At 36.8% G+C, this 12,865-nt stretch overlaps 1 protein-coding gene across 1 annotated transcript in view; it reads left to right on the plus strand.

Moving 5' to 3' along the window:
* Window positions 1-6,792, plus strand: part of LOC107559864 (uncharacterized) — a gene marked incomplete at its 5' end in the record, with an annotated part of 41,723 nt that extends 34,931 nt beyond the window's left edge. The window contains 8 exons of the mRNA XM_016243883.1: window positions 4-1,279; window positions 2,053-2,128; window positions 2,324-2,496; window positions 2,710-2,819; window positions 2,939-3,061; window positions 3,731-3,801; window positions 3,939-4,037; window positions 5,703-6,792. Of these exons, the coding sequence (XP_016099369.1) occupies window positions 4-1,279; window positions 2,053-2,128; window positions 2,324-2,496; window positions 2,710-2,819; window positions 2,939-3,061; window positions 3,731-3,801; window positions 3,939-4,037; window positions 5,703-5,775 (2,001 nt within the window). The remainder of the gene's footprint in view (window positions 1-3; window positions 1,280-2,052; window positions 2,129-2,323; window positions 2,497-2,709; window positions 2,820-2,938; window positions 3,062-3,730; window positions 3,802-3,938; window positions 4,038-5,702) is intronic.
* Window positions 6,793-12,865: the final 6,073 nt, after the last annotated feature.

Raw genomic sequence — 12,865 nt, forward strand, 5'->3', positions numbered from 1 at the left:
CAGCAGCTGTTGTTGAAGATTGAGCCTGACCACAGTCTTGAAAGCTTCAAACGCTCCTTCTATTTGCCGGTTGGCCCTAAACTCGTGCCCTCTGTCGACGACTATGATGGTAACAGCGAGGGAGTCTCAGAGTCAGAGTCAGAGGACGAGCTCAGTGAAAACTCTGATTCTCCGTGGCTTCTTAGCAACCTGGTCAACAGGATGATCTCAGAAGGCTCCTACCCAATCAGCTGCCCAGAAGAGTGCCTCAAACGCTCAGCCTCCATCTCTGACACCATCTCACCCTCATCGGACCTGGAAACAGATACTTTCAATGAGATGGATTTCTGCAATTTACAAAAGCAGAAATCTGAAGAAAAGTCACAGGAGGTGACCTCTGAAAATTCAGAGATGAGACTGGATGAAGAGAAGGAGAGAGAAGCCAGCTATGTATCTGAAGAGGGACAGAAGGAAAGCAAGAGAACGGACTCTTGTCTGTACATTAGCAACCCCATATATGGCAACGCTATACCCATCTTTACAGAGGAATTCGAAACGAGGGCAAAGAATCATGAATCGGAGGACTTCCCATCCCAGAACTCATTAAAAAACAAGCAGAAAGAAGAAGAGGAGGAGCCAAATAATGACTTGATGATGGAGAGAATGAAGGAGCTGGAGTCTCCCAGCCTGAGCGAGAGCATAATCAGCGACAAAGACGAGGGACGGGAGACACGGGTCGATCAGATCACTTTGCAGCGAATCACAGAAGTCAAAAACAGCCTTACGCTGGACCTCCCAACAGCACAGACCAATCACTGTTTCAGTCTTACGTACTCGACAGATAATGATGAAGATGAGCAAGATACCTCCCCTTTTCTGGAGGATCTTCACAAGGAACCTTCACCCTACGGAAATGAGGCTTACTTGGACAGCTCCCCACCTATTGATGAGAGTGTGCGAGAGTTGAGGAACACAACTTCCGACCGGCCCATCAATGACTCCTTGGCGTATGATTCAATGAAGTACACCCTAGTGGTGGATGAAAACACAACCCTTGAACTGGTGAGCCTGAAGCGCTGTACCTCTGTTCTTAGTGAGGACAGTGATGGACTCTCTACTATTTGTGATCAGGATGTTGTCGATGAAGATGAAGATATTTATGGCCAGGGCCAGATGGAAAGAGGCATGAGACCTGGTTTGCTGTTAAGCTCCTCTGAAGAAGACTCCTCCCCTGAGGCGGATTTACCTTTCTCAAAGAAGTTCCTCAATGTGTTTGTCAACAGCACGTCACGGTCCTCCAGTAAGTGAAATTTAACACAGTTAGTTTATATAGTTCTAGTTCACCCAAAAAATTCTGTGATCATTTACTCACCTTCATTTAATTCCAAACCAATGAGATGTTTTGGAAAATGTGTTCAATCGTTTTTGTCCATACAAAGAAAGTAAATGTGGTCCAGTATTGTTTTGGACCCCATTAACTTTCACAGTATGGACAAAAACAGAAGAGATAATGTTATACAGGTTTGGAATGCCATGAAGGTGAGTAAATGATGACAAAATTTTTGTTTTTGTCAATGATCCTTTCATTTTGGTTTCTTTGAAAGATTTCTTGGTGCCAAAAAGCCATCCTTTGTTATTGTTTGCTCTCTCGCTGGATTAAACTAATATGACTAACACAGCAAAAATTTTAAAGCTACTGTAAAGGTTTAATATACAAATATGCTCAAGGAGGAAACGCAAAATAAATTGTTGTATATTACCTAAATAAATGACCAAATTAAATGCATTCCCATTCACAGAGCCATTCTGAGTCCTTTTAGTAGTTTAAGAGATTTAGATGATCATTTTACATAATTTAGGAGCCTGTCTCGCTGAACAGAAAGGATATTTAATAATCCTAATGAGATGACATCAGAAGATGTCAGAAGGATTTTGTATGACCTGCTTCTAAATTAGTTTTGCGGTACTCTGTGACACACACACACACACACACACACACACACACACACACTACCTTGGGACTTATATCTCAGTATACAGTGACATAATGCATCTGGATTATGTGTGTTTCAGGCACAGAGTCCTTTGGGCTTTTCTCGTGCACTATAAATGGAGAAGAAAGAGATCAGACTCACAGAGCGGTCTTCAGGTGAGGAATGCTACCCACACTATAACCTAAATACACCAAGAGTAGCTCTAAACAAAAAGCTCCAGTCTGGTTTAAAGCCCAATCACAAACTCTCAAGCAGCTCTTCTTTTTCAGTATCTGTTAAAACAGTAAATTGACTGCTCATAATATCTATTGCATGCAATACAAATGCAAGTTTTAATGCCCACGCTGCAGGTTCATCCCACGACATGCAGATGAGCTGGAGTTAGACATTGATGATCCATTATTCGTTGAGGAAGAGGAGGATGATTACTGGTACCGTGGGTATAACATGCGCACAGGGGCCAGAGGGATTTTCCCAGCATACTACGCCCATGAGGTTGTTTGCCAAACAAAATATCTGATGAGTAAGAATTTTGAAAATACATTGTTTGAATTGTTTTCAAAAATATACATTTTTGGGATCACTGTTTTGGGGGGGAAATATGTATATACTTCTTTAAAAGAGTCCTTCTGGTAAGGGATATGGGACTGGTTTCTTTTTCTTTGACCTTCACATCTGGTCTCTTTGTTAAAGCACTTGGTGAGTCAGCATTGTCTATATACGTGTGTTTCCATAGCGATGAAGAGGAACCCTGCTTGGATGGAAAGCTTCCGAGTGCAGTTCCTGGGTTCGGTGGAAGTTCCTTATCACCAAGGCAATGGCATCCTGTGTGCTGCCATGCAGAAGGTACCGCAAACAGGAAATGTATCAGATTGTGCTTTACTTGTGTGAGATAGTACTCAATGAATGCACAATGTTACATCATATGATGCAAACAAGAACTAATGAGTTTGTTTATCTTTCAGATCGCTATGGCAAGGAAGAAGACGGTGCATCTTCATCCCCCATCTATTTGTGAGCTGGAAATAAGCCTGCAGGGTGTGAAACTAGTCATGAGTTTGGATGATGAGTATGACTTTTCAGGGGAGGTAAGAGAGAGAGAAAAAGAGAAAAAATGTAAAGGTGCAACTTTATTTTTATTTTGCCCTGCTGGATATGACAGTAGTCTTGTTTACCCAATCAGCAGTCAGCAATGATTCATTTATTCTGCAAACAAAATATACGATAAATGGAGTTAAAAAAAGCTAGTAGTATTAATCTGGTCCTCTCGTAGACTTTTTCATATTTATTATCATTATTTTTTTATTTATTATTTGGCTTCTGAGTCTTCATCTGATGTGTAAATGAATTAAAAAAAAAATAAAAAAATATATATATATATATACTGTATATGTATATATATATATATATTTTTTTTAAATGTATTATTTATTTTTTTTACAAAAAATAAAATAATACTGTTAATGTCTATATGTGCATGATTTTTAATTAGAAAAACACATAATTAACACAATATACAGTGGCAGTGACATGACATGTGGCCAAGTGTGGTGTCCCATACTCAGAATTTGTGCTTTGCATTTCACCCATCCAAGTGCACACACACAGCAGTGAGTAGTACACACACACACACACACACACACACACACACACCGTGAACACACACCCGGAGCATACATTGTGAGACTATCTAAATTTCAGCATTTTGCCTGGATTTTGATATTTAATATAATTCCTCTTCTCATTTCTTTTTGTAGTTTGACAGATGTAGTCACTTCTTCCAAATGAAAAACATCTCCTTTTGTGGATGTCATCCTAAAAACAACTGGTAAACACACACACATACATTACCACTTTCTATTTTTTTAGTAAACGCCAAAACAAGTCTTCATGCATTTGATCAGTTTTGGAAGATTTTGCAGGCCAAAATAAGACTTGTCCCTCTCTCTGTGTGTCTCTCTGTAGTTATTTTGGTTTCATCACCAAGCACCCGATGCTGAACAGGTTTGCATGTCACGTCTTCGTCTCTCAGGACTCCATGAGACATGTAGCTGAGTGTGTGGGGTGAGTGTAACGCTCTTAAACATCACAATAGCATTTACAAGAAACTTTTGACACTGAGAATAGCAGAGAAGAGAAGTTAATGAGAGTGATCGGTCTCTGCTTCATTATCAGAGCACAGGCCAGACTGCTGTGTGCATTATTAAAGTTTCTCTCTTTTGGAGTTATGGGCCCCAGCAGGAGGCAGCTATCTCTGACGCATTACATAATAGGACCTTATGAACATATACATTATTTAGCCTTATCATTTAGCACAAAAATGAAGGGGAGAAAGTTAAAGAACAGAAACTAACGATGTTTTTATGACAATACTTTGTTTTCATCATTAATAACAAGACAGAAGCTCATCAACCTGCACACTTGTACAGACTCACAGCCTTAGTTTTCTGTAGAGTTGTTGAAATTATTCATTATTATTATTATTGCACACTTTATGCGACTAGTAAAGCCTCCAGCTATGTAGTTAGCTGGTGTGACTAGCTTCTGTGTTATAATGTGTGCTGGGCTTAAATAGACTTAAATGGATCTTTTTAATATTATTATTTAAATTATTATTTAAAATGAAAAATGAAATAATTATCTAAATCCTGGTTTATTGTGAACAAATTGTTCAGAATTTGCCTGAAAAAACAGACAAACAAAATATGCAATAACTGCTCCGCACTGGATAAATAAATAAACTAATAAATAAGAAAAACATAAATTACAAATAAAATATACTGTAAATTACAAGTAAAAAAAATGATTGTAGGTATTTAGTGTCACGGCAGAGAAGAGTCAGGATCCAAGTGCGAGTGAAAAGTTAAAGAACAGAAACTAAAAATGTTTTTATGACAATACGTTGCTTTCATCATGTTAATTACGCAAGAAAAAAAGCACAAGTGCACATAACGAGAGCTCATTAACCTGCACACTTGTACAGACTCACAGCCTTAGTTTTCTGTAGAGTTGTTGAAATTATTCATTATTATTATTATTGCACACTTTATGCGACTAGTAAAGCCTCCAGCTATGTAGTTAGCTGGTGTGACTAGCTTCTGTGTTATAATGTGTGCTGGGCTTAAATGGATCTTTTTAATATTATTATTTAAATTATTATTTAAAATGAAAAATGAAATAATTATCTAAATCCTGGTTTATTGTGAACAAATTGTTCAGAATTTGCCTGAAAAAACAGACAAACAAAATATGCAATAACTGCTCCGCACTGGATAAATAAATAAACTAATAAATAAGAAAAACATAAATTACAAATAAAATATACTGTAAATTACAAGTAAAAAAAATTATTGTAGGTATTTAGTCAATTTGACATCAAAATTGACCTTATTTCGTTTATTATTTAAATCCTGGTTTATTGTGAACAAACTGGTTCCGAATTTGCCTGAAAAAACAAACAAACAAAATATGCAAACATTTGACATCAAAATTGACCTTGTTTAATTTATTATTTAATTCCTAAATATGATGAATATGATGGTTTATTTAAGGGGGTCTGAATACTTTCCGTACCCACTGTATATAGTTGTCACAGCTAAATGTGAAACCCTACCATTTTTTAGCAATACATGATCAATACAATACACAAGCAAAACAAAACGCTGTTCACAAAGCGCAACACACAAGTGTAAGTTCTGATCTCGTATGTCTCTTGTGTGCTTGTTTCAGACGGGCGTTCCAGGAGTACTACCAAGAGCACTTAGAATACGCCTGTCCTACCGAAGATATCTACCTTGAGTAAAGGAGGAAAAGGGTAACCATGGAAACTGCTGTCCCTCAGGACAGATGTCTGTTCCTGGGCTTGGCCACTACGAGGTGCCTGGCAGCCTTCTCAAATGTAACATAGGCCTCATCTCTTTATTCTCTTCCTCAGTTTCTCTTGTTCTCCCGACATGAACTGAGCTGAATACTCTACATAGGCTCTTAGTGGTCTGTCTGTTTATTTAACTGTTTATCAGTTCATTTATTCTCTTCATTGAGATGGATTGCTTGTTTATTTAACTTTTCTACTATATAATTAGGGACATGGTTTTTGGGTGGATACATCAGTTCGAGTTCTTTCTTTTTTTTATATAGTCCTGGAAAAATATAAAAGGCAAAATATGACTTGACATGTTTGATTGCATGGCTTTGAGGGTTATGCTCACAAACACACACATACACACACAATGTCTAAAAGCAAAAGGCGATCAGGGGTTTGAATCTGAAGACCAGGATTGTTTGTAAATATGTATTTGTCCGATTCTGATACATTGCTGTACTGGGTTTGTACTAAAAAGGACAAGGCAGTAAGACGTGACCTGGAGTCGTTGATAGGTCTACAGATTGTCTGTTCCGATGTAGTAGAAGGTTTAATGTACGTTTCTGATTTAACCGCGATGTAAATACTGTACAAATAGGGATGACTGTAGGTGAAAACCGATGCTTCATTACATCATGGTATGCAAGTATCCTGCGCCATCTGTCTGAGAATGAGGGACGGATTGCAGGTCGGCAGGCTGGGTGTACTGTAGAGGAATCTAGAGATGGTTCGGTGAATCTCATCAAGTCATATCTGGAAAATATTTGACCCCAAAATCACAAAGATGTTGTGTAAAAATGATGATTTTTTGCAACTGTGACGTTATTTTCATCTCAATTTGTAACACCCACAATTACTGTAATGCATCCAGATATTTGAGTTTTGAGTTTTGTGCATAAGTTTTTAATGATTAATTATTTGCAATGCCATTGTGACATTGCCATCACAGTTAAACACCCACAATTAGATTAATGCATCCAGATGTTTTAGTTTTGGGTTTATTTATAGTTTTAGTTTATTTTCATTAATGATTCTCAGTAATACAGTAATAAAAATCATCCTGTCAATATTTTTTATTTGAAATCAGCATGCAATTTAGGCTGTGCTACAAATATTACCATTAAGTATAAATAATTTACAATGATTATATCATTAATTAATATCAATATTTATTCAAATAATAATAATAATAATGATATTTTTTATTATAATTGTTATTAATAATAATGAAAGATTATTTGTATTTATTTATTTAGCTTTACATTATTGGAGGATAAGGCACATAAAATGTGCTGAAGTGTCATAATTTACAGTGATTATGTCATTAATATCAATATTTATTCATTTAATTAATCAACTAATTGTTGTTAGTTTTTTTTTTAGCATTACAGTAATAAAGGGTGAGGTGAGGGAATGTGCTTAATTGTCATGAAACAATCATAATATAGGCTTTATTTTCCTCATGCACAGTAAAATGTATTTATTTATTTTTTCATTTTATTTTGGGGTAAAATATTACTGAGATATCGACTTTGTACGATTCATCCGGTTGGCTATGATATAGCTCAGTCCTTTGGGCATTCAGTCAAATAATATTTCTCCAGCTCTCAAACCTGACAGCCCCTCTACTTACCATTGTCTGCTGTCTTGTATGATTGTCAGGTTGGACTGACGCTTTTAGCTTTTAAGCCTGATATAGCTCACCTCTCATGCTTTGAACGTTTGCAGGTAGAAACTTCAGAGAGATATGATGCTCATAGACAGCGAGTAAAATGAAAAGTCCCCGTTCACTGGGAAACACACTGAATGCAGGAATGTTTTACCAATGGACTTGATAATTGAATCCAGTAATCTGCAGGACAAATATTGCTTCATATTACACCGGTAAAGAATAAAATACCCCAATTCTGTCCTGTGAAGCAGATGTATAGGTGCCATGTGATTATATAATGAGCTCAGGATATCAGAAAACAACCCTTGTGCATTGTTTTGTCTCTCTGAGTCAGTCACAGATGCCGACTGGCAGACGCAGTTGTTCAGCTCTCTGACTTAGCCCTTGTCCTGACCTTGACCGGCACTGCTGAGACTGAATAGAGCAGAGCAGATCCCCCTCTGATCTGACTTTTTCGTGCACACTGCACTGCGGTATACTAGTATGCATACATAGTATGGTAGTATGCTATTTTGAACACAGCCCAACGTTCCCTGCACACGTGACTGTATCCTCCAGCAGCCTGCAATCTGTTTCCATGGTTACCCGTTCATTTGTGATGGTGACAATCTCACGGAAGGAGTTTTATGTTTTATATGTGTCTTGTTTTCGGTTAGATTGCTGTAAATATTCTAGAGTCAGGATCGCCATGCTGTGTCCTTTCTGTTGAGTATGTTATTGAGATAAATATGTACATTTAAAAGAAATAATAATATTAATAATAATGTTCACAACCAAAAGCCAGCTGTGATGGGGTGAAAAGATATAAATAGCTTTGAATTAGTATTTGTAAAGGGGGTCTGAATACTTTCCGTACCCACTGTATATAGTTGTCACAGCTAAATGTGAAACCCTACCATTTTTTAGCAATACATGATCAATACAATACACAAGCAAAACAAAACGCTGTTCACAAAGCGCAACACACAAGTGTAAGTTCTGATCTCGTATGTCTCTTGTGTGCTTGTTTCAGACGGGCGTTCCAGGAGTACTACCAAGAGCACTTAGAATACGCCTGTCCTACCGAAGATATCTACCTTGAGTAAAGGAGGAAAAGGGTAACCATGGAAACTGCTGTCCCTCAGGACAGATGTCTGTTCCTGGGCTTGGCCACTACGAGGTGCCTGGCAGCCTTCTCAAATGTAACATAGGCCTCATCTCTTTATTCTCTTCCTCAGTTTCTCTTGTTCTCCCGACATGAACTGAGCTGAATACTCTACATAGGCTCTTAGTGGTCTGTCTGTTTATTTAACTGTTTATCAGTTCATTTATTCTCTTCATTGAGATGGATTGCTTGTTTATTTAACTTTTCTACTATATAATTAGGGACATGGTTTTTGGGTGGATACATCAGTTCGAGTTCTTTCTTTTTTTTATATAGTCCTGGAAAAATATAAAAGGCAAAATATGACTTGACATGTTTGATTGCATGGCTTTGAGGGTTATGCTCACAAACACACACATACACACACAATGTCTAAAAGCAAAAGGCGATCAGGGGTTTGAATCTGAAGACCAGGATTGTTTGTAAATATGTATTTGTCCGATTCTGATACATTGCTGTACTGGGTTTGTACTAAAAAGGACAAGGCAGTAAGACGTGACCTGGAGTCGTTGATAGGTCTACAGATTGTCTGTTCCGATGTAGTAGAAGGTTTAATGTACGTTTCTGATTTAACCGCGATGTAAATACTGTACAAATAGGGATGACTGTAGGTGAAAACCGATGCTTCATTACATCATGGTATGCAAGTATCCTGCGCCATCTGTCTGAGAATGAGGGACGGATTGCAGGTCGGCAGGCTGGGTGTACTGTAGAGGAATCTAGAGATGGTTCGGTGAATCTCATCAAGTCATATCTGGAAAATATTTGACCCCAAAATCACAAAGATGTTGTGTAAAAATGATGATTTTTTGCAACTGTGACGTTATTTTCATCTCAATTTGTAACACCCACAATTACTGTAATGCATCCAGATATTTGAGTTTTGAGTTTTGTGCATAAGTTTTTAATGATTAATTATTTGCAATGCCATTGTGACATTGCCATCACAGTTAAACACCCACAATTAGAGTAATGCATCCAGATGTTTTAGTTTTGGGTTTATTTATAGTTTTAGTTTATTTTCATTAATGATTCTCAGTAATACAGAAATAAAAATCATCCTGTCAATATTTTTTATTTGAAATCAGCATGCAATTTAGGCTGTGCTACAAATATTACCATTAAGTATAAATAATTTACAATGATTATATCATTAATTAATATCAATATTTATTCAAATAATAATAATAATAATGATATTTTTTATTATAATTGTTATTAATAATAATGAAAGATTATTTGTATTTATTTATTTAGCTTTACATTATTGGAGGATAAGGCACATAAAATGTGCTGAAGTGTCATAATTTACAGTGATTATGTCATTAATATCAATATTTATTCATTTAATTAATCAACTAATTGTTGTTAGTTTTTTTTTTAGCATTACAGTAATAAAGGGTGAGGTGAGGGAATATGCTTAATTGTCATGAAACAATCATAATATAGGCTTTATTTTCCTCATGCACAGTAAAATGTATTTATTTATTTTTTCATTTTATTTTGGGGTAAAATATTACTGAGATATCGACTTTGTACGATTCATCCGGTTGGCTATGATATAGCTCAGTCCTTTGGGCATTCAGTCAAATAATATTTCTCCAGCTCTCAAACCTGACAGCCCCTCTACTTACCATTGTCTGCTGTCTTGTATGATTGTCAGGTTGGACTGACGCTTTTAGCTTTTAAGCCTGATATAGCTCACCTCTCATGCTTTGAACGTTTGCAGGTAGAAACTTCAGAGAGATATGATGCTCATAGACAGCGAGTAAAATGAAAAGTCCCCGTTCACTGGGAAACACACTGAATGCAGGAATGTTTTACCAATGGACTTGATAATTGAATCCAGTAATCTGCAGGACAAATATTGCTTCATATTACACCGGTAAAGAATAAAATACCCCAATTCTGTCCTGTGAAGCAGATGTATAGGTGCCATGTGATTATATAATGAGCTCAGGATATCAGAAAACAACCCTTGTGCATTGTTTTGTCTCTCTGAGTCAGTCACAGATGCCGACTGGCAGACGCAGTTGTTCAGCTCTCTGACTTAGCCCTTGTCCTGACCTTGACCGGCACTGCTGAGACTGAATAGAGCAGAGCAGATCCCCCTCTGATCTGACTTTTTCGTGCACACTGCACTGCGGTATACTAGTATGCATACATAGTATGGTAGTATGCTATTTTGAACACAGCCCAACGTTCCCTGCACACGTGACTGTATCCTCCAGCAGCCTGCAATCTGTTTCCATGGTTACCCGTTCATTTGTGATGGTGACAATCTCACGGAAGGAGTTTTATGTTTTATATGTGTCTTGTTTTCGGTTAGATTGCTGTAAATATTCTAGAGTCAGGATCGCCATGCTGTGTCCTTTCTGTTGAGTATGTTATTGAGATAAATATGTACATTTAAAAGAAATAATAATATTAATAATAATGTTCACAACCAAAAGCCAGCTGTGATGGGGTGAAAAGATATAAATAGCTTTGAATTAGTATTTGTATCTTTCCTTTATCTGCTTTTCATTGGTATACATCTGTTGTTGGATGTGTGGTCAGTCTCCATGTGCAGAATAACATGCAATCGCTGACGGTCTAACAAATCTGCCGTGTCAATCAGATCTTCATTCACAAACAGACACGCATCGAATGGCCAAAAACTCATTCGTCGAGTCAATCAGCAATTTTGTCTCATTTATGAGCAATCATTTATATCAATCAGAGCTCTAAATCCTTAGTTATGACTGTTACATGACATTTTTTGTGTGTTCATAAGGTAAATGAATATCTTGAATATTTTAGCCTTCTCTAGAGTCAGGATCGCCATGCTGTGTCCTTTCTGTTGAGTATGTTATTGAGATAAATATGTACATTTAAAAGAAATAATAATATTAATAATAATGTTCACAACCAAAAGCCAGCTGTGATGGGGTGAAAAGATATAAATAGCTTTGAATTAGTATTTGTATCTTTCCTTTATCTGCTTTTCATTGGTATACATCTGTTGTTGGATGTGTGGTCAGTCTCCATGTGCAGAATAACATGCAATCGCTGACGGTCTAACAAATCTGCCGTGTCAATCAGATCTTCATTCACAAACAGACACGCATCGAATGGCCAAAAACTCATTCGTCGAGTCAATCAGCAATTTTGTCTCATTTATGAGCAATCATTTATATCAATCAGAGCTCTAAATCCTTAGTTATGACTGTTACATGACATTTTTTGTGTGTTCATAAGGTAAATGAATATCTTGAATATTTTAGCCTTCAATTTAGCAATTTGTAGTGACAAATTGGCTGTGAAACCCCTAACAAATTCAGGCAGAGCATCTAATACTTCTTGATTACTTAAGCTTGGGTAGCTGAAATACAAAGTTCTGGACTTAAACGTACATAATTCAGTCCTTCACTGTATAACGGAAACCACTTCAGTATGACAAAACTATGTATCTTGTATCTTTAAAAATGACAACTTGTAAAGAAAAAACAAACAAAAAAAATCTCACTGCCTTGTCATGGATTTGGTCTTATGAATAAAATAATATATGCTTGATGTCTCCAAAGTGTTTCTGAGAAGTGTTATTTTGACATAGTTTAGATTCTATTATAGTTTTTATTAATTCTTTTTATATTTTCTGTTTTCAATTGAATTTAATTTTAGTTAAAGTTGGAAGTCATTTTGTTGTTTTTGTCATTTTTATAATTTTTTTCTTAAAGGGGTCATATGATGCTTTTTTAAAGATCATTATTTTGTGTATTTGGTGTAACAGAATATGTTGACATGCTTTAATGTTCAAAAAACACATTATTTTTCAAATACTGTACATCATTGTAAGTCCTCTATGCCCCGCCTCTCTCAAACGCTTCGTTTTCTACAAAGTCCCTCCTTCCGACAAGCGCAGTCTGCTCTGATTGGCCAGCTGACCCAGTGCATTGTGATTGGCCGAACACCGCAAGCACTCATCGGAAATGTAATGCCCCTTACCATAATCGCGAGCTTGAAGCTTTCAAAATATATGTAAAGACAGTAAATAATGTCATTAGTTTTACCATCAGTTCAAGCTCGAAAGGGGAACAGAGTCTCGTGACAGACACAGTGATGAATATGTGTTTGCAGTACACAAGCCACGGTTAAGACAGCTGACTCCACTGTGATGTGAGTTCCCCCCTCTCCCCCTCCCTCTCCCTCTCTCTCTCTCTCTCTCTCTCTCT

The sequence above is a fragment of the Sinocyclocheilus grahami genome, unplaced genomic scaffold (genome assembly GCF_001515645.1).
Source record: "Sinocyclocheilus grahami isolate Dianchi unplaced genomic scaffold, SAMN03320097.WGS_v1.1 scaffold22.1, whole genome shotgun sequence".
In the NCBI taxonomy this organism is placed as follows: domain Eukaryota; kingdom Metazoa; phylum Chordata; class Actinopteri; order Cypriniformes; family Cyprinidae; genus Sinocyclocheilus; species Sinocyclocheilus grahami.